Here is a 23,906-nt window from a genome sequence, read left to right as displayed (position 1 = left end):
CGTAGCTCGGGCCCCGCGACGGCGGCGGCGGCTGCGGTTGCGGCGACTTCCAGGCAGGCGAGAACGACGCCATCTGGCAACTCTGTGGGTAAACTGTAAATACATAGTGCTTCCAGTGTCCTATGTGCAAAATCGGGGGATTTTACAAAGTGAGGCGACTCTGTTGTAACCGTGAGTGTGTCTCGTATGTACGCCGGCGAGCGGAAGGAGCATTCGGCCCTGGTCCGCGGCGGCGAAGGAATCGAGGTACGCGACGCGTTGCGAATCCTCGAGCTCTTTGCCCATCGTTCCCGCCTGCTAGCTCATTTCCTTGCCCTCCACCTCTGCAGCTTCCGCGCGCGCAGGACACCTGTTCGACAGAATGCCCAAGAGGCTCCGCAGCAAGGGTAACAAGAAAGCAGCCGTGTCCGGTGGCGAGGACCGCTTGAGTGCGCTCCCGGAAGATGTGATCCTGCTTCTGCTGTCGTTCCTGACATCGCGTCAAGCCGTGCAGATGTCCGTGCTCGGCCCCCGCTGGCGCGCCCTCTGGAAGTCCCTGCCATCACTCCGTTTCGACATGGGACTTGACCACACCTCCCATAGTTTCCATTTCATCGAGAGCCTGATCCGCTACCGTGACCCGACAACGCCCCTGTTTGAATGCGAGATTCTGTCTAGCGACCGGTTCAGCCAAGATGTCGACATGTGTCTCCGTTACGCTGTTTCGCGCAAAGTGAGGGATCTTCGAATCAAAATCTACTCTCTACGTTACTTCCAGCTATCGGCCGGGACTTTCTTCTCCAAACACCTGACCAGGTTATTTCTTCGTAAAGTTTGGCTCGACGATTTCTATCTGCATGTTTCGAGCTGCAACTCGCTCGAGGAGCTGGAGATCAAACGCTGTGACATCAATATCGGAGACGTTGGAACCCACTTTCCCAAGTCCTTGCGCCTTCTAAGGATCAGAAACACAAATATTGACCCCATCGTTACCCGGTCTTTCATTTCCGCGCCAGGCCTGGTTACCCTGGAGCTAGCGGTCGGTTACGAGTGCGCTCTGTGCCTTAAGAGCATGCCATCGTTGGTGACTGCGTTTATCAAGATTGGACACAAGTCAGGATTTTCGTATTGCGAGGCATGTGAGTTTGATGATGGTGTGCTTCTCAAAGGTTTGTCAGGTGCTACGAATCTGGAGCTGATAAGGGTTCGCTCAATGGTATGCTCCATCTTTTTTCAGTGGACATGCTTGCTGTTTTGCTGACTCCTTCTCTTGTGTGCTGCTATTCCCCTTTCCATCTCTAACCATAGTAAACTGGTTTCTGATGTGCATTGCATTTTTGCCACCAATTCACTCTTCTTAATCACCATGTTTCTATTCTTCTCTTGAGCACACATTATAGTGTTTACCCAACTTAAATCAGTAAGAAAGGGATAAAGCAAGGCATGCAACAGAGGTTTGCAAGCCTAAGCCAGCAGCCGCTAGCCCCGGAGGCCTGGCATGCAGCGGCAGCTGTCATGTTTTTATTAAGACACCCCCTATACTTGGTTTGTGGAAAAAGGCTTTATGCATGCGGTTTATAAGGCTACTTGATACTTACACTGTACTATTCAGAAGCATATATTAACTGTTAATTGTCCTTTAATTCTGTCAATTTATGTAACACTTAAATTGTGTGGCTTAATTAAATATGTTTGATGTTTCTGAATAAACCAAAAGTAACATTTTTCCAGGGTATGAAACATTGTATGCTTATGTTTTGTTACTCGAAGAATAAGAACTCTAGAAAGCTTGTATTGTGTTCAGTATTAGTAAATCATGCAATTGAAGTCAGAGATACAATTGTCATTTAATTCTTCACTCTCTCCAGGTCTTCAGAAAGGAGATAAAATGTTACCCTACATTTAGCAAGCTCAAGACATTGTTGCTCAGTGACTGGTGTATGGCTTCTAACTTCACTGGACTAGTTTACTTTCTGCAGCACTCACCAATTCTAGAGAGATTTACGCTTCAACTTGGTAGATACTGTGAGGTATAAAAACATTTCTATGTATGATACCTCACTGATTGAAATTGCCATTTACTGCTGATTCATTTCAGTAAATCATTTTGTTTGCAACAGAAAACTCAAATGCATGAAGTCTATCCAAAGGAACAATTCATGGTGTCAAAGCATCTCAAGGCAATTGAAATAACATATTTCCAGAAAGATGTAAGGGTAGACCAAATAGTAAACTTCCTTGCGTACCATGGAGTACATCCGAAACTCATAAACATCGAAAGGAAGCCCTATGATGACTGTAAGTAACTACAACCATATACTACTATTATAATGTTTATGTAGTATGTATGCTTCACAGTTGGGAAATCGTATTATTCTATTCATGTAAGTCACAAGTCTTTTTTGTAGATAAACTGTATCACAAACTAATTCTGAAATTTGGTAATCTAAACATTTGACCCTTTTCTGAGTTCCAAAATGGAAAAAATGACATAACTTATTTCAATGAAAATGCAAACCTAGGGCAGAGGAGAATTCTATGCACTATTTTTTCATTCTTTGAATGTCAATGCCACTGTGGTACCATAAAGTACCTTGTATCCACAATGTGGCACCTTGATCGACCATTTAGACTGTTCATGGTTAAGCCCTAACAGCAAACGTCACGACTGCATCTTGTGAGGCACCAGCTACAGGTCTACAGCTGCAAGATGTGCTTGGTGGTTGTAACTGCATGCCTATGCTGTTAAGTAGAGGATAAGGATTGATTAATGAAACACTTTAACGAATGTTTGCACTTTGTCGAATGGTAAGTTAGACCTTCTGATTGGTTTCCTTCATTTTAATGGCACATTTGTGAGAGCTATCATAAATATTCCAGCTCGTATGTTTGTTCAATCATGCTACTAAATTTCTGCACTTCGGTGCCACTCACTAAATGACCATACCAAACCTTGTTTTTCTATTAGCCTAGACTTTCATGTGCTTAATTTGTCCTTTGTTGTTTCCACAGGCTTCAGTTTCAAGCGCAAGGAGTAGTTCAGACATCTACGGTCGCTTCTCTATTCACACTCCCATGTCCCTGGATCTTTCACCACTAGGTTCCTGCATTTTGTCAAGCAAGGTCGTGCGTGCAACTCATATCCGGTTCACGTGAAGCATGAACTCCTGCCGATTTCGTGATGTGGCTCACTGGGATTCAGTTGGAAAGGCTTAAAAGCCATCGCGGTCCTGTTGCACCTATTGCTCTTTTCCTGAACTCTGTTTGGCCTGAACTGAATGATCTGCTTAAGGTCTAGTTTTAGTTACATGTTTCTAGAAGTACAACTTATGCAATATGTAGTATGTTGCGTATCCATTTCTTTCATGACCTGGAATGTTGTTTTGCTTTAGTGATCTGTGGTGATTGTTCGAGTTCTCTGCATATGTTTGGTTGGCTGAACTTGGTTAGCATGCCTTTTCTTGTTGCTGATTGTGTTAGTCCATCTGCGTGGGTACCTAACTTAGATGGACGTATTTTGTTCACCATTTCTTAGGCTGCCGATATAAGTTCTACCCTTGTTCAACTGTCAGGAATTGGCCTGCTAAAGTTGATCCGAGGAAATTTATCTTGGCTGGGAGTAAATCCTATACGTCTTGGGAAGTAATCCATCATACCAAAAATATGTGTTCTACTAAGAAAACAAGCTAAAATAGGTTCATACGGTTTGAATCCATTTAACACAGAGTGTGTAGCTATCCATGTGGATAGCAAATGCACTCTCATTTTGTATTACTAACATTTGGTCGCCACTGTAGCTGCACTCGCCTCCTATAATCTATAATCTTAAATCGCCGTCATTGATTAGAACTCCATTATTTAGGATTTGCATTAGCTCGTCGCCATAGCTCTGCACTCGCCGCCCTAAATCTGAAATCCTCGGTCTCACTTCGAACTCCATTATTTAGACTTTGCATTGGGGCAACGCCATAGCTCTGCACTCGTCGGCCTAAATCTGAAATCGCCGGCCTCGATTTCAACTCTCCATTATTTAGGATTCGCATTGGAACGCTGCTTTTTCTTGTTTTGTTGGACGGCGCCATCTTTCTCCTTGTTGCTCAGAGATGGCGCACGAGGGAGGCTCCTACAGGTTGGTTGAGGTCATGAGGCGTGGCATCGACTCAGGGGATGGTGCCATGCTTCTCCTTCGTCGCTGGGACTCAGAGACGGCGATGGTGGAGGCTGATGGATTATACCTGTGCCCAATGCAATGCCAATGCGTGCTTCAGGACTGATAGAAATAGGGAACGGCTGATCATGCATGGCACGGGTACGTGTCATACAATCCGCGCATTGAGAGGTAGGACTAGCTAGCTATCGGAGTATCGGACCCCAAAAAATCTCAACGACTACACACGAGCGCATATATAGTTGCTTTGCTGTTATTTGCGGGGAAAACTAGCTTTCCGTGTGAATCATAATATATGACACAATACTTTTCATGGAATATGATTTTGAAAAGGTTGTAAATATGAAACTAATATTGCGTTTCTTTGAGAAATTGTCAAGACTAAAAATTAACTTTCACAAGAGCGACATTTTCTGTTTTGGTAAGGCCAAAGAGAAAGAGGAGCAGTATAAACAACTATTTGGTTGTGAATCTGGTTCTCTGCCCTTTAGATATTTGGGTATCCCAATCCATTATAGAAAGTTAAAAAAAACTCTGAATGAAATCCAGTGGAAAGTAGGTTTGAGAGAAAACTTGGGTGTTGGGCTAAAAAGTTGTTACCATATGGGGATCGCCTTATATTGATTAACTCTGTTCTTACTAGTTTACTGATGTTTATGCTATCTTTCTTTGATTTACCTAAAGGGGTAAGGAAGAGATTAGATTTTTTTCGATCACGTTTCTTTTGGCAATGTGAGAAAAATAAAAAGAAATATAGGTTAACTAAGTGGAACTTGATTTGCAGACCTAAGGACTAAGGTGGCCTTGGAACTGAAGTTCTGGAGATTAAAAATTCCTGCCTACTTAGTAAATGGCTATTTAATCTTCTTTCTGGGGAAGGGTTATGGCAACAACTATTAAACACAAGTACATTTCACAGAAAATCTTGGCTTAAGTTGAAAGTAAGCCTACTGATTCACCTTTCTGGAAATGACTCAATGAAAGTTAAAGGAAAAAAATTTAGTAGAGGAAAATTTGAGGTAGGCTTCGGAGAAGGAGTGTGATTTTGAGAAGATAGATGGTTAGGTGATCAGACCCTTGCATCTCAGTATCCCCAATTATACAACATAGTACATTGTAAGCTTGATACGGTGGCAAATGTTATGAGTTCACCTCCGTTAAATATTGGTTTTCGGAGAAGGCTGATTGGTGATAAATGGGATCAATGGGTACATCTATGTCAAAGATTAATGGAGATAAATTTAAATGATGATCAAGATAAGTTCATTTGGGGCCTAACATCTTCAGGAAAATTCATTGTTAAATCTATGTATGGTGACATGTTAAATGGGAATACAAGATATTTTTGTAAATATCTTTGGAAAATTAAAATCCCACTAAAAATTAAAATTTTCATGTGGTTCCTTAGTAAGAAATTCCTCTTGACCCGTGATAATCTAGCAAAGAGGAATTGTAATGGAAGTACGAAATGCTCTTTCTGTGACGCTGAGAAATCAGTTGAATATTTGTTTATTTCCTGTCCTTTTGCTAGGCTTATTTGGCGGGTGGTTTTGCTGCATATAATATTCCGCCTCCATCCAATGTCACAAATATGTTTGGGAATTGGCTTAATGAAACTGACAAAACTGATAAAGTTAGGATTCACATTGGTGTTTCGGCTTTATGTTGGTGAATTCGGAATTGCAGAAATGATATTATTTATAATAGGAAGGACTCTACTAATTTTTTGCAAGTTATTCACACTATGGTTCACTGGATCCAACTTTGGCGTTTCTTGCCCCCGGAGGACCAGCGGGAGTGCATGGTTTCTGGATGCAACCGCCTTCAAATGGTTGCCCATGATATTTTCTACCAGGCTACTTGGCGGCCTATTAAGAGATTGCATGATGCCTAGATTGCTTAGCAGTTTTCTCTTTGTTGTGTGCTCCCGCACGGCAATGATTTCTTTGTTGTGCGCATGGATAAAAACACACGACAAAGATCTTGGCCACGACAAAGATAGACACGAGCGCACGGCAAAAAAAGTGCACGACAATGGCCCAACACACCGCACGGCAAAGATTCGATGCACGGCAAAGACGTTGGGCATTGCCGTGCCTCACCCTTTGTCATGCGCGCAGCTGGGTTGCACGGCAAAGCAGGCTTTTCCTAGTGTTTTTAACAAACGCATGGCAAAGAAGCCCTTGCCTAGTGTAAGCGCATGGTAAAGATGTAAAAACTGAATTTCTTCTCAGCTCAGAAGGCGTATAGTTATCAACAAACGAACACTTAGGCTACTCTACGTCCTAGGTTCGAATCCCAGATCGGCCAGTTTGCAGCTTTTTTTGAGATAAAACATGTTTGGCACACGGCAAAGACCGTGCGGCATCGCACAGCGAAGACTTTGCCGTGCAATGTTGGCGAGTCGCACGGCAAAAAAGCCTTTGCCGTCAATGGTATTACCGTGCGATCTTTGCCGTGCGACGTCGCACGGCAAAACTTTTGCCGTGTATATAGGACCCTTAGCCATGCAAATAGTTCCACGGCAAAGTCTTATTTGCCCGTAGTGAATCTTTGTAATTCTGTATGCACTACGGGAACCAGTCAAGGTGCCGACGGCCGGCGGCCGTCGGCACAGCTTGCTTTGCCTTCGGCACAGGCTTGTGCCGACGGCAGCCGTCGGCACCTTGCCGTCGGCACAATAACGCCTCGGCACAGTCAAAGTTGCCGTCGGCACAGGCTGGCCGTCGGCACAGGCTGGCCGTCCGCATAAAAATAACGCCGTTTGGTAATTCTGGCTCGAATTTTTTCAAAAAAAAAAAAATTTCAAAATTTTTTTTTTTCATTTTTTTTTATCCCAATTTTTTTAATCTCTCACATGCACCATTTTAACTCTAACTACACTTAATATTAGGTCAAATTCCACTCATGGTCAAACTTCCCGGTCAGTCACCCATCCTCACACTACTCCACCCCTAGCACGCTTAACTTCTTGATTCCATTTAGACTAGATTCCATGAAAGAAATGACACCTTGTTGACAATAATACCATATCAATACTATTAACCCTTATTACTTGATGTTGCACATCATTATTTTTTGAATTCCAAACAATTACCTACATAAACTACAAGAATAAGTATATTAATCTTGAATTCAAATGGACAATAAAATGATTTATTTTTTTCTTTTTTATTTAATATGGAATAATTAATATCTTTAAATACTGTAAATCAAAATTTGACAAATAATATGTCTAAATCGATTAGAAAAATGAGAGGAATCCAAATATGACATCTATATCATATTTTGAATCTAAAAATATTTTTTCCAAAAAATCTTGAGCATTAGATCATGTACCGAGTATTTCAAATGCGTAGGCCTCCTACGGATTCGGCGAGAATTTGTCTTTTTTATGGGGGGTGGACAGAAAGGTTTCAGATACACCGGTTGAGAAATTTTGCATCTTAGTTGGTCTAGTATTTTTTAAAAATGTGTTGGTACCAATGTCAATCTTTAATTTGGTGGTTGCTTCACAAAACACCCCGTTTTCGGCACCTCAAAAATGGAAAATGGTTTTTCGTGCGATAAAATGGAAAACTTCCTCCTGCAATATCGTAAGACATCCCAAGATGCACATGTGTGCACAATATGGGCACATTATCACAAACTATGCCGCGATTCTATCCATAACATGGTCGTTTGACCTAAATGTCATGAAACCTCGAACATGATAGCTCATTTTGTGAAGGATTTTTTATGATGTTCGCAATTTTCCAACTTTAATATTTTTCCTTGCAACTATGACACATAATATGACACCACGCGAAGGTTTCACATTGTTTGGATCGTTTTCGATATTTTTATGCCGTTTCAAACTATATTCAAAACGGCGGGCAAGAAGATCCTTTGCCGGGCACTGAGGCTCGCCAAACTTGCCTTTGGATCTCTGATGAAATAGCATGTTGTGAATCTAAAAATGATTTTTACAAAAAATCTTGAGCAATATATCATGTACCTGTAGTTCAAATGCGAGTCGGCCTCCTACTGATTCGGCGAGAATTTGTCTTTTTCATGAGGGGTGGACAGAAAGGTTTCAGATACACCGGTTGAGAAATTTTGCATCTTAGTTGGTCTAGTATTTTTTAAAAATGTGTTGGTACCAATGTCAATCTTTAATTTGGTGGTTGCTTCACAAAACACCCCGTTTTCGGCACCTCAAAAATGGAAAATGGTTTTTTCGTGCGATAAAATGGAAAACTTCCTCCTGCAATATCGTAAGACATCCCAGGATGCACATGTGTGCACAATATGGGCATATTATCACAAACTATGCCGCGATTCTATCCATAACATGGTCATTTGACCTAAATGTCATGAAACCTCGAACATGATAGCTCATTTTGTGAAGGATTTTTTGTGATGTTCGCAATTTTCCAACTTTAAATTTTTTTCTTGCAACTATGACACATAATATGACACCATGCGAAGGTTTCACATTGTTTGGATCGTTTTCGAATATTTTATGCCCGTTTCAAAGTATATTCAAAACGGTGGGCACGAAGATCTTTTTCATTTTAAATATTTCAAGTTTGATATTTTTCCAAGATAAAACTTATTTTTCTGAAAATTTTGATATATTATTTGTATTTTTCTGAATTATAATGATTTAGTTATGATTTTTTTAAGATTAATGTCGTAAAATGGACCGTCGGCACAGGGCTGAAATATATGCCGACGGCTTTGCCGTCGGCACAGGCCTGACGCTGTTAGCTCGCCGTCACGGTGGAGAGGCTATACCGACGGCCAAAACTGTGCCGACGGTTGCCGTCGGCACAGACCTTCATGTGCCGACGGTTTACCTGTGCCGACGGCTGACCTGCTGGCCTGGCCAGAACGAGTCCTGTGCCGACGGCCCCGATATTTTGCCGTCGGCACAGGATCTGACCGTCGGCACCTTGACTGGTTCCGTAGTGATGTAGAGAGGAGATATGTCTTACGTGGAGGATTTTTCATGTTTGGGTCGCTCTGGCCGGCCAATCCTGCTAGATTCCTAGTGGCTTCATTAGCACTTCTCCATCCCATACTGAGGTCGTTTTCTGTGTGCGATAAAAAAAAAAAATCGACCGTTTGTCCACGTTCTAGGCAGACTTCTTGGCGGGGCTTCGCATACGAAAAGCATTTGGGAATCCCATGATAAATCATTATCCTACTGCTAATTAGACCTATGTTACAAGAGTTCGGTTCCCACACGTAACCTGCTGCTAATTACAACGATTAATTTTACACTATATAAATGTTATTTGCACTTGCTAGTCATACACTGGAAATCGCTCTCTAGATATTTGTTAGACCACATGTTTTAGAGTTCTCTAGCAAGATATACAAGGACATTAAAACATGGACACATAACCTAGTTACACTATGCAACGCAAGAAAATGTGTGGATATATTTGAGGATACATGAACTCGTATCAACTCTATTATTTTTTACTTTTGGAGGGTTTTTATTTCGAGAGGATTTTAATGGGAATCAAAATGGAGAAAACTAACATAACATTTGATACAAAGTATAAGTTATTTTTTGCAGAAACCAAGTGTATTTTCTTAGTGATAACATCGCTACGTCGTTAACTATATATGCTAACTATGTAATACAAAAATATGTTTGTTAACACTATAATATGATAAAAAATATAAAATTTTAGTATAAATTTCTTAACTAGGTCCATGTCAAAATTTTGTTTAGATACCGAGAGTTGGCATTTAATAACCATCATATACATAACACAATACAAAATCATATGTGATATGAAGGTACGCACCTTCGCATCTCGCTAGGAGGCACCAAGCTTATTGGGCACGCTGGCCTCCACGGCACTACAAGAAATCAGGTCTATTGCAACAACAGTATTCGTGGCAATAAGTGCTGAATCGTGGCAACAGGTACCTACTGCCACGCCATGAAAGTGAAATTGGTGGCAATATTTCATTTTGTTGCAATGAAATGTGGTTGTAGCAATAAAAATTGTTGCAATAGACCGGATTTTCTGTAGTGTGGGGGACATAGATCATCTCAGAGACATCCTCGATGAAGCGGTAGTCGCTCCATTCATCCAGGAAGCAGAGCCAGGGGATGATGCCACTCGTCGTTCCGAGGAAAGAGTTCGTGTGAGAGAGCACCACCTCGCAGTTTTCGATGCCACACTCGGTCACGGGGATAGGGTATGGGAGTATATTGTTGTACAAAGCAAGCTCTTGGCAGCTGTTTGTGTAAAATTGCGGAAACATTACTTGTATTGATAATTCTGATTACATTGTGTGCCTCTTGGGTTGTTTATATAGTAGAGAATATTTGGACTCCAAGAAGCCTAGAGATTGATCTAGATTACAATCTTAAATTACCTAATATGACTAAAATGTAATATACTGTACCCCGTAGTCGGATCGGTAGTGACGCGGCCGGTCCGACTGGAGAAGAAGTCGAAGACGTGGTGCATCTCTTGATGTCAATGTCGATGTACCGTTGTTGTCGTGGTCGATGGTGTTGTGATTGATGTGGTTGCCTTGGAGCACGTAGTTGAGGTAGATGATGTTTTGGTCGTTGTCGTTGAGCCCGCGAAGACGCTCCGAAGACGTAGTTGTAGTTGTGGTAGAAGTAGTAGGTGAAACGCTGCCGAGTTTGCCGGACTCAAGAGCGCACAAGGGACGAAGGCACGCGCCGGTGTTGCCAATACCGAATGTGCGAAGACAGAGATCACCATGAGCCATGCGCGCTAGAGTTGGATGCAGAAGAAGAGAAGGCCTCCGTGAACGGTCGGTCCGTAGAAGTTTTCCTCCGATACTTTGGAGTAGACGAAATAGCTTGAAGAAAAAAAAATTAAGCACAAGCGTGCAAATAAAAATAGACTGCAACTCTAACGGGAGGTTATGGTGGACGAAGATGGAGAAGTAGTTATTGAATTAGATTCCGGGATTAAACCCGGGATCCGCGTGCATTATCGCGGTGTCGAAGAAGAACCCCGCTGGTGTTGACGAAGACCATAAGTGTTGGCGACGATGCAGTTGTCGACAATGATGACCACAGACGATGCAGGTGTAGGTGTTGACGGCGTAGGGTAGATCAACTTGGTGCAGACTTGACGACGTAGCTGGACTTGATCGATCTGCTGCAGCACCGGCAAGAGGGCTAAAAAAGAGATCTAAAGAAGAAAACAAAATTTGCTAAGCTATGAAACTAATTTAAAGAAAAACTAGCTACGAGATCGGATGTCCCCGGCAGAGATTACTAAAAGGGTCGGGTCCTAAGATACAGGTTTCGCTTCTGCTTTCGAAACTTGGGTATCTCTTTTTCTTTCGGGCAAGGTAATTCTCGTAGCGAGAATGGAGTTTCTACAACGATCGCAAATCCCTCAGATAGAATCTGAGAATAAAACTCAGAATAAAAACCAATTTTGTAATCCAACAATCGATCCTGGTTAGGATGATTAACCGAGTTCATCCACATTCATTTAATCTAGTAATAAGGCATCTATGGCTGATAGATAGGACTCTTGCTTAAAAAAGGCGTTAAACTGGCCTGCACTTTACAAGCGTAATTGAAAAAGAGTAACTTTAGGGCATAGGGGATAAGGAACTTATCCTAAAATCAAGCTCGAAATAGAGGCTTTTATGAGGGAGACGATCAAAAGGCAACTTTGACTGCTATATGAACATGACTTAAAAAAAAAAGGAAGCGAGAAAAGGGCTTGCTTTCCGTCTTCAGCCATCCTAGAATATTGTACCACCCACGGCGAGGGGTAAGCGTCATTAAGAAGAAATAGGATCCGCGGGTAGTTCCTCAGAAGAGCGGTATGTACTTACTAAATACAGGTCAGAATCGCTTGTTTGAGCTAAGAATTTCGACAGATTTCTTCTCTTTCGTGCGGGTAAAGCATAGTTGCAGGATCCTAGGCTCGGCTCAAGATACGCAAATTCTCATTGGATCTCGGTTGTTCTTAACAGCGATGGCTATTCATTTAAGTCTTCGGGTAGCACCACCAGATCTTCAACAAGGTGGATATCCTGGTTTGTGCCGGCGGGATTTTGGTCCATTTTCTTCGCATTCTATTCCGAAAAAGGGCTAGGCTAAACCTAAGGATTTCTACGATTCCTACCCATAGCTCTAGCTTTTTTTTTTCTACGATTCCTACCCATAGCTCTAGCTTTAAGTTATTGTGGTTCACCACTACCTATGCCAGATTCTATTAGATTCCAAATTATGCTTGCAATTTCATCGGAGCTAGGGATATCATTGTTGAGATCGATATCCCCGGGGACGGCAGAAGCGGTGGGTGGCTAAACTCTAGGTTGCGAAAAGAACCATTCTGGTACCATGTAAAATTCCAAAAATATTTCTGGTATTTATAATTGTGATTACATTGCGTAACTCTTGAGCTGTTTATATAGCAGAGAATACTTAGATTGCAATCTTAAACTACCTAATATGACTAAACCGTAATATGCTCTAACAGTTTGGAACAAGTCTTGTATCGTAATGCGTTCGAAGTAATGTTTCACAGATCTGTTCACTCTAGCGGGATACTAGATGATATCGGACTAGTTTCCTCTTGTTTGCTTACTAGTTTGTTGTACAACACGAATCGGGAACAGAGGAGCTCAAATATCTTGCAGTAGACGCAGCAACAATCGTTGAAAATAAAGACGTACATAAAAGCATGGCAGATTCTTACTAACAATGTAGCGCAGAGTTAAATTTCACAGCCATCTGAAGATTACAGAAAAAGTTTCCCTTCTCGTTCAGTTCAGAAGTTCAGAAAGATATATACTTGGGGTTGGGGGAGTACAAGAATAATATTTTTGGTGGTACGGAAACACTTGCAGTACAAAATAAAATGCACTAGAGAAGTACTATAACCTACTACTGGTATGTAAGTTCTGGTATTATATAGACGCAGCAAGGAAGTAACATCATGGTTACGCCCCTAAGGAAGCTTCCCAGATCTCAGCGCCTCAAAGCGTGCGGTCAGGGTCTCGAAATCCAGGGGCATGCTCGGATGAACACGGGAAGCAAGGCTTGCCTTTGGCGGCTCAGGGAAGTCGTCATCTGGTTCTTTCTCATCAGAGTGACCATTTCCTTGGTAATGTTCTCTTCGAGGAGGTGGCCTTTCAAGGGACTGTATCTCAGCATCACTTTCATCCTCTGCCTCTGAATTCCATCCCCTTGATTTGTCGAACTTTACCTCCGAGTTGACCTTGCGAGAAGCACGGCTATCCCTTTTGCGCGCATCGCTTTCATCCTCTGCCTCTGAATCGTCAAACTTTACCTCCGAGTGCACCTTGCGAGCAGCACGGCTACCCCTTTTGCGGGCATCGCTTTCATCCTCTGCCTCTGAATCATCAAACTTTATCTCCGAGTGCACCTTGCGAGCAGCACGGCCAGTGCTGTTCCTTTTGCGCATCCTCCCAGTATCCAAATCCATTAGGTCTGTGTCTTTATCTTCTGTGTGGTTCGATGCACTGAACCTCCTCCCTGTGCTTCCTCGGGGCCTTAGTTCATCAAAGGTGGATACATTTTCTTTCCTGGAGGATCTGCTTGTGTTGCTCATTGTTTGGCGTCTGCTAGAATGAGTAGATTCATTACGAGTAGTCTTCCAGTCTTCATCTTCATCGTCATCAGATGAATGGGTAGATCCATCGGATGAACGGGTGTTCTTATTGACAAGATCAGCTGCAGCCTTGGCAGCAGATGCTGCTTGAGCAGCAGACTCCGCAGCTGCTCGAGCAGCTGAAGCAGCATCTTTGAATTGCATAGCACCCCCATTATCATATTCATCAGTGTATTCAGACCTGCTAATGAGAACAAGAAGGAATGGATGAGAAACCATTCGTGTTTAAGTCATTTGTATTATATACAGACATATATTCAGAGAAAGAACTTAGAAACCTGTAATTCGATGGATAGTGTTGAGCAGCAGACTCCACAGCTGAAGGAGCATCTTTGAATTGCATAGCACTCCCATTATCATATTCATCAGCATATTCAGACCTGCTAATGAGTAACAAGAAGGAATGGATGAGAAACCAATGTTATTCGTGTTTAAGTCATTTGTATTGTATACAGATGTATATTCAAAGAAAGAACTTAGAAACCTGTAATTCGATGGATAGGGTTGGGCAAAGTTAGCTGATAACGTAGTCTTCACGGGCATCTTGGAAGCTTCAACAAATGAACTAGGTCCTTGCTGCAAAGGAGTTAAACCAATTAGCTCAAGGTTTAAAAGTACGCGCAATAGAGTTCTGTTGGCACGTACAATCAGCTCTTCAGGAGGTTTGAGAAGATCCTGCTCAGTCTCAGTAGTATCCCAATCGATTTGATGCTCCTTTGCAATATCCTTGAGAACTTTCAGCTTAGTCTGCCCAGAAGGCTTATTGACTGATAGCTTCTCAATTAGCTTCAGAAGGACATTAATTCCAGAAGTTAGCAGAAAACAAATGCAGCAGTGACAATGAATGACTTAAAAAAAATACACACACTTACAAGGTTATTAACACCAGTATTTGGGCGCAAGTCAACTGCAGCAGCTACAAAATCTTTCCCATACTTCTTCTCAAAAAGGTCACGCATCCGACTGAGTTCAGGGAGTTCGGAGCACCTTGGAGCTGCAAATATCAAACTGCAGATACCTTCTTTCAGGTCTGCTGGACATTCCCTACAGAAAGTTGGCCAGTAGGACAAATTTAGGACCTTGTTTTTCAGCACAAACAATTCCGGAAGCAAGAAATGTTGTAAAGTACATACTTCTGCTTGGCAATGATGGGTAGACGTGTAACAATCAGCTCACAGAAGAGTTCAATGATTTCATTTGCAGCCATAGTGTTCTGTTCTCTAATTACATGCTCCACCTGCAAAACACCAAATACCTTGGTTTGAATATGTGGCCATAATGGTCTACAGATATTTCCTCTTTGTTATGTAACAATGTGCTTATCCTTTTCTTAAGTGTGCGTCTTCTAGTTTACAAAGGTTAATAAAGCAAAGGAGACACTTCAATGTTGGATTATAGTCAAATGTAACAGCAACCATTTGCTCTTTGGAGGAAAATGTATCAACATGTTGATTTGCCAGAAAAAAAAAACTATAGTAAAAACACACACAGCAAATACAGTTTGAGAAAAATGAAAAATTCTTACTTTGTTTAAGAAACTGTAAAATGCATGTGCTTTGCCAGAGAAAATAATAAAATCGCATGATATAAGATCCTGACAGATAATTTAAACTATGGCTAAGATAAGGAATTATTCTCAACTTTTTTACATGATGTAAGGTCAAATTTAGACAAAATAGGAAACAGTTGCCTAACTGTTTTCAACGCTAGTTAAACGTGTGATCCCTGTCATGTTGTGTTTTCATATAGAGTATATTTACGCCCATCCATCTCTTCTGCCCTAATACAGATGCTATTTTGATGTTTAATAAGTCAGTAGGTCTGGAACTCTGACGGGAATCAACTTCCTGGTGCTGGAGCAAGACATGGAGGGTGAAAAGGATGGCCTTTCCCAGTCTGCATTGCATTTGCATTGTCTTGGCTGGAGTGAAGGAGCTCCTAAAAACAAAACTTGTATAGTGGTTCCTGAGTTTCTGTGATCAGGATTGCAATAGAGTAGTAGGCATGCTATCTACCTGCTGCTTATGGGCTGTACTCTGAATGCTGGAGAAGCACCTACCCAAATTATCGCTGCATATTTCATCGCACTTCAATGTCTCCTTTTTCTTACTATTGCTGTACTGAAGATACCTACCTATACTAGGTGTTGTCTCGAGATTCAGAATGGGCACAACAAACCGAAGCACACAATTCGAGCATGTGCGGGTCACACTGCAGGAGAAACAAACCGAAGTAGTACAGTCTACAGAGATTCTCCTAAACTTATGATGTGCCATCTCCATATCCTTTGTACTCAAATGTACATGCACACATATGCTAGTTTACAAAGTCATATAATCAGGGAAAATAACTGTAGTCAATCTTGGATTAGACTCAAGTGTAACAGCAATGTAACCTATAGCTGATTTGAGCACGAATTAACTGCTGGTTGGGTATAAACGAAAAAAACTTGCTTTGATTTGCTTTGCTTATAAGGAAACTATTAAGGCATAGTTGAAATGTTTCCTTGTCTTTCTTTTTGGTACTAAACTAAATGTTTCCTTATCTGAGATGTGATAGAACAGGTAGTAAGAAAAAGTGGGAACGGCAAATTTAAGGCAGTTATAATCTCCTTCCGCATCGAAGTTACCTATCTATGGCTGAAATCTGTTGTTGGCCGATTCTGTTCGTCCGAAATGGCCCAAACAATTTCTTGCCATGCGGGCTGCACTAGCGAAATCTGGATTCGCCCTTAGTCGCGGGATTCAGCATCGCGGCAGGAGGAAGGCAACTCGACCAGAGGTACGCGCCTACGCCTAGAATAGACGGCGGCGGGCCGGCGACCCACCCCAGCCCGCATCGAAGTTATCTATGCCTGAAATCTGTTGGCCGATTTTGTTTGCCCAAAATCGCCCGAACTATTTCTTGCCATACGCGCTGCACTAACGAAATCTGGATTCGCCCCGTGTCGCGGGATTCAGCATCGCGGCAGGAGGAGGAAGGTACGCCCTAAACTCAACGGCGGCGAGTCGGCGAGCAACCGGTGCTCCGAGGACGCGCGCGCGCGAACCCGAAAACGAAACCGTGGCATGTAACGATCGAGCAAAGCATTTGGTTGGGACCGAGGGGGGGTGGGAAAAGGGAGATGAGATGCGCGTGCGCGTGTAGACCGTGGACGTACCCTGATGCGTGCGGTGTCCTCCCGGCCGTCGCGGAGCAGCGCGGCGACGTCCCCGCGCATCTTGCGCAGCTGCGCGTCGCGGCGGTTCCGCAGCAGCTTCATCCTTGCCGCCGCCATCCGCGCCTCCGTCTTGCTGCAGCCCGTCGAATCGTTAGCCACCACTCGAGGAATCGAAAACGGCGGAGGGAGGGGCTGACCATTTGGAGGCGCTGAAGGATCCGCGGAGGCGCGCGGCGGCGAGGAGGGCGCCGGCCATCCGTCGCAGCGCGCGCGCGGGGGAGCGGGAGTCGCCGGCCGTGGGCATCATCATCTTCTTTCCGCTCGTCGCCGAGGACGGAGGCGGCGGCTTCGGCGGCGGCGTGGCGCGTGTGGTACACTACTGGTGTGGTGCGGACGGGGTGGTGGAGCTGGGCTGGGGGGTTTTGGGGTAATTTTGTTGGGGTTTGCCGGTCGGTGCTGCGCTGTGTCCAACGGTCACATTGACTCGACCCATCGGCGAGAGAGAAAGAGATGCTCCTCGACGAGGCCATCGTGGCAGCAGTGGGCCCCACCGGGCAGCGAGGTGCTGGCTGACGCGTGGGGTGGCTTTTTCTGTCGGTGGGCGAGTACTTCGGAGAGTTTCCCGTTGGAGTCATGGCCCGACGCCTATGCTTAGGCATATGTATACACCCTCACCTCTATAAACGCACACACGAACATCCTATCCCTATGAACTAATCCGATCGGTCTGAAAAATGACCAAGTCACCACAGCCGTCAGAAAACATCGCCTCTTACTGAAAAAATATTTCATCTTTTAATGGGACACTAAAGTATCAAATCTGAAATTTAAACTTTGATGGGTTGGTGGTGTCACTTCCAACCATAAGTTGGTTCTCACTACTGGAGTCGACTATCTGTGACTTCTTTGGCGATGGGCACTTGGGAAAAGGGACTGAGATCCAGTGCCCTGAGGTTCACAGGGCACGACGTGCCCCGAGCCTCCCATCCACCATCCATTTGTATCCAACGGCACCCAAGGCCCAGCAGCCCCAAGAGAGCAGGTCGTTCCAGTTCGTGCGTTGCGGAGCTAAAAAACACCGGCGGAGCTACGCCTCTGTCGCCGGCGCCACCGTGGGAAGGGGAGGAGATCGAGAACAAGCGTCGGCCTTGGGCAATGAAGACGAGGGCGCCGGCAAGCCATCTTCCCTCACGCCGACCATCTCCTCTCTACCGGGTTCGTCGGAGGGAGCCATCAGAGGACGCAGAGGTGGGCGTCGTACGGGACGGAGAGAGCCACCGGAGATGAGCGGAGAGGCCTGTCGCGGCTGCGTGGAGGAGACAGTCGAAGTGGTGGCCGAGCTTGCCCGTCGCGGCCGCGTGGAGGAAAGAGTCGGATACGCCCTTCGCTACCGCGTGGAGGCTCCCATCGGAGTGGCTGCGCAGGGGAGGCCGCCGGAGTTGGAGCGGCAGAGCTCCGTCTGGCCGCCATGCCCTTGCTCCGCTCGCTCGATGCGTGCCTGGGCACTGGACGAAGGTTGACTTGTATGTCCTGGGCTGCTGGGCCTTGGCTGCCGTTGGATACAAATGGATGGTGGATGGGAGGCTCGGGGCACGCCGTGCCCTGTGAGCCTCAGGGCACTGGATCTCAGTCCTGGGAAAAGTGACTTTGGCACATGAGCACTAGTGCTCCTTTTTTTTTTAATATTTGTGAGATCCTGAGTTTAAAATTTTCTGAATGTACTGTAAAATTTCTGACGAAAATTGTCCCTATATACGTCCATAAATTTGTTTTTTTTTTCTTTAGCTAAAAGTACAACATAATTTTTACCGAAACTTCGCACGAGTATTCATGGCATATGTATATGTATTCATGGAATACTTTTTATGGTTTTTTGAAACATAAAAATATAGCTTTCAAATATTTGAAAAACCGATAGCAATGGAGCTCATGTGCACCAAATCTTCGTCCTCGGCACTTGCCTATATATATTCCTCGTCTGCTAAAAAAAAATACATTCGGCAGCCACGGCCAGGGTATGGAGATAGGACTTTTGCTTTGCATAGCAAAGCCTGCCGAATCACAATACACTGAAATTACAACCGTAAGGAATGTTTAAGCTAGGCAGACATGTTTGATGTTTCTAGGCTTCAGCCTGAAAAGAATCGACTAGTCTAAAGCAGCTGCCTTCGCTAATTCAGATTGCTGCTGCTGCTCCATGCATGTTTCAGTTGATGTACAATAATAATGTTCTTCAGATCGCTGGTTTTTGCAAACCCACGCACGCCCATGCCTACGTATGTGAGTGGCCAACAAGATGCACGCATGGAACTTTGCCAAAGTACTAGTACTACGGACCGGCCGCCTCAAATTATTCTCCGCCGATCGAGAAAGGTGACCTCCGGATCGCAGCCACGCCGGGGGGTCTCTTTTCACAGACACTAGTTGCCTATGCTGTTCCCCGGCCTGCCACGACAATCTTCCTCCCATTGCATCGCTAGACCATGCCTTTAGAATCGCAGCCAAACCTCCGAATTGGTACTTTTACCACTTTGTGGCGTATTACCCACTCCGGCCTTTAAAACTTGTCTCAGATTCAATAAACTTTACTTTAGCCTAAATTTACGGTAAATGTTTAGTGCCGGAGTGAGTATTTACTTTGGATCTTCATGTCGTCTGGGTTTCGATTGCCCCAATGTGGCCAACAGGCCAATAGCATCAAGGAGAAAAAAATTGTGCTCATATAACGATATTTTCTACGGATCGCTCGCAACTGAGACGTCTAATTCCTGACGCCATGTTCTACCATGAACAGAGTGGCTCCAACGTGGCTCGTAATCTTGTGATGAAGGAGCTGCCTTCTAGCCGATTATGTACATTACAGGTGAACAAAACCCACGTTTTTTTTATTTTCTTGCTAAAAATAGACTTTAATTATAACTATTATTTTGCTAATACTAGTATTTGATTCTTCATAGAAAAAGGAATTCATGATATCTTGGAAATTTTCCCAATGTGTATATAAGTACTTCGGATCATTTTTAGCACCCAAATTCCTCACAACTCACTCAAAACTCGTGTTCACTTCAAAAAGAGGTTTGTACCTCACGTATGTGATTATTCCTGATGCAGCCAACCAAACTCAATCTTTAACAAGATAAAGCATGCTCCAACACGTGCTGCCAAACAAATGTATGCAGGGAACTCAAACAATCACCACAGGTAGCTAAAACAGTCTTCCAAGTATATCATTTAAAGTTCACTCGATAGAACTTTCGAAGTATATCATTTAAAGTTCACTAGATAGAACTGGATAGTGGATACAGATTTAAGCAGGTCATTAGAACGTAGGCCTTAAGCAGGTCATTCAGTTCAGGCCGAACAGATTTCAGGAAACGAGCAATAGGTGCAAACAGGACAGTGATGGCGTTCGAGCCTTTGCAACTGAATCCAGGCGAGCTACATAAAAATTCAGCAAGAGTTCATGCTTTATGCGAATATGATATGAGTTGCACGCAGACCTTGGTTGACAAAACACAAGACCTTGTGGTGAAAGATTCAAAGACATGGGAGTCTGAATAGAGAAGCAGCTGTAGATGTCTGAACTACTGCTTGCGCTCAAAACTGAAGTCTGTGGAACAACAAAAGAAATAGTAAGCACATGAAAGTCCAGGGCTACAGGCTAATAGAAAAAAGTTTGGTATGGCCAATTAGCGAGTGGCACTGGAGTACACAAAAACAAACTGTACAGCAAAATTCAGTTGCATGATTGAACAAACATACAAATTGGAATCTTCATGACAACTCTCACAGATGTGCCATTAACATGAAACCAATCAGAAGGTCTAACTTATCATTCAACAAAGGGCAAATATTCGTTAAAGTGTTCAAACATTTAGTAGACCTGCTGAGTTTCATTAACCAAGCATTATCCTCCTACTTAATAGCTTAGACATGCAGTTACAGCCACCAAGCACCAAGCATTATCCTCCTACTTAATAGCTTAGGCATGCAGTTACAGCCACCAAGCACATCTTGCAACTGTAGACCTGTAGTTGCTGCCTAGGTTTGCTGTTAGGTATTAATCATGAGCGGTCTAAATGGTCGATAAAATTGCCACATTGGGATGCAAGGTTCTGCATGCTATCACAATGGCATTGACAAGCCAAAGGATGTAAAAATAGTGCATGTACTTCTGCTTTGGCCTAGGTTTGCATTTTCATGGGCCGTATGCACCAATTGAAATAAGTTAGGTCATTTTTTTCATTCTCAAACTCAGAAAAGGGTCAAATGTTTAGGTTACCAAATTTCAGTATTAGTTTATCTACAAAAGAACATGTGACTTACATGAATAGAATAATATAGTTTCCCAACTATAAAGACTGAAGACTACATAAGCCTGCAGACTACATAAACATATGGCAATAATTACTTACAGTCAACATAGGGCTTCCTTTCGATGTTTATCAGTTCCGGAAGTATTCCATGGTAAACAAGGAAGTTCAATATTTGGTGAACCCTTCCATCTTTCTTGAAATATGTGATTTCAAATGACTTGAGATGCTTTGACACTAAGAATTGTTTCCTTGGCTTGTAGACTTCATGCATTTTAGTTTTCTGTTGCAAACAAAATTATTTACTGAAATGAATCAGCAGTACATGGCAATTTCAAACAGTACGGCATCATACATATAGAAAAAAAGTTATACCTTGGAGGAAATTCCAAGTTGAAGTGTAAACCTCTCTAGAATTGGTGAGTGCTGGAGAAAGTAAAGTAGTCCACTGAAGTTAGAAGCCATACACCAGTCACCGAGCAGCAATGTTTTGAGCTTGCTAAACGTAGGGTAACAATTTATCTCCTTTCTGAAAACCTGGACAGAGTGAAGAATTAAAGGACAGTTGAAGCTGTGACTTCAATTACCTGATTTAATAATACTGAGCTGAATACAGGCTTTCTAGAGTTCTTATTCATCCAGTAACAAAGCATAAGCAGACAATGATTCATACCGTGGACAAGATGTTACAACATTTGGTTCATTCAGGAATCAGGAACATATTTAATTAACCCCCACAATGTAAGTGTCGCACAAATTGACAGAATTAAAGGACATTTGGCAGTCAATATATGCTTCTGAATAGTACAATGTAAGTAGTAAGTAGCCTTATAAACCACATGCATAATGCTTTTTTTTTACAAACCAACTATAGGGGGTGTCTTGATAGGAACATGACGGCTTCCACTGCATGCCAGGCCTCCGGAGCTAGCAGCTGGCTGGCTTGCAAACCTCTGCTGCGTGCCTTCCTTTATTCCTTTCTTCTTGGTTTTGATTGTCTCAGGACAGGTTTTGCTTAGTTACAGCTCTTTTCACTACTTTTTGCTGGAGTTGTTTTGGGCTTGTTGCCAAGTATGTTTCTGTACCCTTCTCAGCTTTATTCTTCAGATAAAAGATGCCAAACACTATGGTGTGTGTTCAAGATAAAACAAATAGAAACAATACGATGAAAAAGAATGAATTGATGCTAAAATGCAATGCACATCAGAAACCGGTTTACTACGATTAGATTGATGGATACACTGATGCAAATAGTAATAGCAACATACTGCAAAGGAGTCAGCAAAACATCAAGCATATCCAGTGAAAGAAAGAGCAAGCATACCATAAAGTGATGACTTATCAGCTCTAAGTTTGTAACACCTGACAAACCTTCGAGAAGCACCCCATCTCCAAATCACGACACTTCACTCATGGCTCATCACAGCCCGCGCAAAAACACTTAAATCTAATCCTGATAAATGCAGTTACCAATGATGGCAAGCTCTTAAGCCACGGAGTCCAATCGTTACAGTCAGCTAGTTCCAGGGTAACCAGACCTGGCGCAGAAATAAAAGACCGGTCTTGCTCAGGGAGAAAACCTGAATTTCTGATTCTTAGAAGTCGTAAAGATTTTGGAAAGTCAGTCCCAATGTTCTCACTGTTGATTTCACATCTGTTCATCTCCAACTCCTTGAGTGATTGACAGCAGGAAACATCTAGAGAGAAATCCACAAACTCAACACGATAAAGAGTTATCCTTGTCAAGTGCTCAGATATGAGAGACCCGGTTGATAGCCGCAAATAAGGACCACTTGAGATTTTGAGTCGAAGAACCCTCACTTTGCACGATAAAGCATAACGGAGCAACTCATCCGGGTCAAACTCATCCTCATCCATCTGCCAACCAGGATTAGACAGAATCTCGCATTCAAGCAGGGGTGTTCGGTCACGATGGCGAACCAGGCTATTGACAAAGCGATCCGTCCCCTAATCCATCTCGAGTCTCAATTGGTGGGGGAGAGGAAGGCAACGAGCCAGAGAAGCGTGGAATCGGAAGAGGAGACAAGCAGAGGAAGGCCAGGAGCATTCATACGAGACACACACGCCTCGAGAAAGAACACGCTGGGACTAGATTGTGAACGCAGCAATCTAAAGGTATAATTGTTGCACCCTCATGGGGCATGGAGAGGCTATCCAAGACTAGATAGACCACCTCGCGCGCGTGGGTTGGACGCTGGCCTGGCTTCGTCTCTAAGAATTGGGCCACGTGTCACTTGAGGATTGGCCTAGCTCAAAATATCTCTCACAAGGCAAATCAGACGAGAGAACCAACCCGGCCCTATCCCCACGTAGCCAACCTAATCTCCTCCCGTCGTCTCCTCGCGTCGGCGCCTTCCCCAATCGACGGTGCCCCTCGCCCCTCCCCTATCCATCTCTCCCACACGCCACTTCCTCCAACATTGGACCGGGTAGAAGGAGCTCGCCGGCCGTCGGTGTAGCGCGAGATCGGCGCAATTGGAGATTCACGGCCGCCGATGCGGTTTCCACTCTGCCCCCGGTCACCGTCGTCCTCCCAGCAAGCAAAGAAAAGGGGCGGCGCTGGAGAGGAGACATAGACATGGGAGCGGATTGGTTGTGGTCTTGGGTGGAGAAGGGTG

At 43.6% G+C, this 23,906-nt stretch overlaps 2 protein-coding genes and 1 long non-coding RNA gene across 3 annotated transcripts; 1 reads left to right on the top strand and 2 right to left on the bottom strand.

Annotated features, from left to right (window-relative positions):
* The first annotated feature begins 355 nt into the window (after positions 1–355).
* Positions 356–3,374, top strand: LOC124657767 (F-box/LRR-repeat protein At3g26922-like). The gene is made up of 4 exons (XM_047196279.1): positions 356–1,195; positions 1,848–2,009; positions 2,100–2,277; positions 2,992–3,374. Exons 1-4 carry the CDS (start codon positions 362–364, stop codon positions 3,015–3,017), a joined length of 1,200 nt encoding a protein of 399 aa, XP_047052235.1. The 5' UTR covers positions 356–361; the 3' UTR covers positions 3,018–3,374.
* A 9,736-nt stretch (positions 3,375–13,110) lies between these two features.
* On the bottom strand, positions 13,111–17,264 carry LOC124658209 (IST1-like protein). Its single transcript, XM_047196611.1, has 8 exons — positions 17,152–17,264; positions 16,955–17,087; positions 14,928–15,031; positions 14,667–14,838; positions 14,440–14,580; positions 14,279–14,370; positions 13,516–13,975; positions 13,111–13,332 (listed from the first exon to the last, which is right to left on the bottom strand). Exons 1-8 carry the CDS (start codon positions 17,262–17,264, stop codon positions 13,111–13,113), a joined length of 1,437 nt encoding a protein of 478 aa, XP_047052567.1.
* Positions 17,265–20,165: 2,901 nt separating this feature from the next.
* LOC124657779 lies at positions 20,166–23,230 on the bottom strand. The gene is made up of 4 exons (XR_006988841.1): positions 22,592–23,230; positions 21,643–21,804; positions 21,370–21,550; positions 20,166–20,564 (listed from the first exon to the last, which is right to left on the bottom strand). It is a non-coding gene; the product is annotated as an uncharacterized LOC124657779 (long non-coding RNA).
* Positions 23,231–23,906: the final 676 nt, after the last annotated feature.

The sequence above is a fragment of the Lolium rigidum genome, chromosome 5 (genome assembly GCF_022539505.1).
Source record: "Lolium rigidum isolate FL_2022 chromosome 5, APGP_CSIRO_Lrig_0.1, whole genome shotgun sequence".
Classification (NCBI taxonomy): Eukaryota; Viridiplantae; Streptophyta; class Magnoliopsida; order Poales; family Poaceae; genus Lolium; species Lolium rigidum.
Note: the sequence above shows the minus strand (reverse complement) of the source record. Positions and strands in the feature narration are given on the sequence as shown.

Coding starts and splice junctions, on each gene's coding strand:
- LOC124657767 (XM_047196279.1), top strand. CDS start 362: ATGCCCAAGAGGCTCCGCAGCAAGGGTAACAAGAAAGCAGCCGTGTCC. Junction 1,196..1,847: donor TGATAAGGGTTCGCTCAATG/GTATGCTCCATC, acceptor CACTCTCTCCAG/GTCTTCAGAAAGGAGATAAA. Junction 2,278..2,991: donor AAGGAAGCCCTATGATGACT/GTAAGTAACTAC, acceptor TTGTTTCCACAG/GCTTCAGTTTCAAGCGCAAG.
- LOC124658209 (XM_047196611.1), bottom strand. CDS start 17,264: ATGATGATGCCCACGGCCGGCGACTCCCGCTCCCCCGCGCGCGCGCTG. Junction 17,088..17,151: donor TCCTTCAGCGCCTCCAAATG/GTCAGCCCCTCC, acceptor GACGGGCTGCAG/CAAGACGGAGGCGCGGATGG. Junction 14,371..14,439: donor AACCTCCTGAAGAGCTGATT/GTACGTGCCAAC, acceptor ACTCCTTTGCAG/CAAGGACCTAGTTCATTTGT.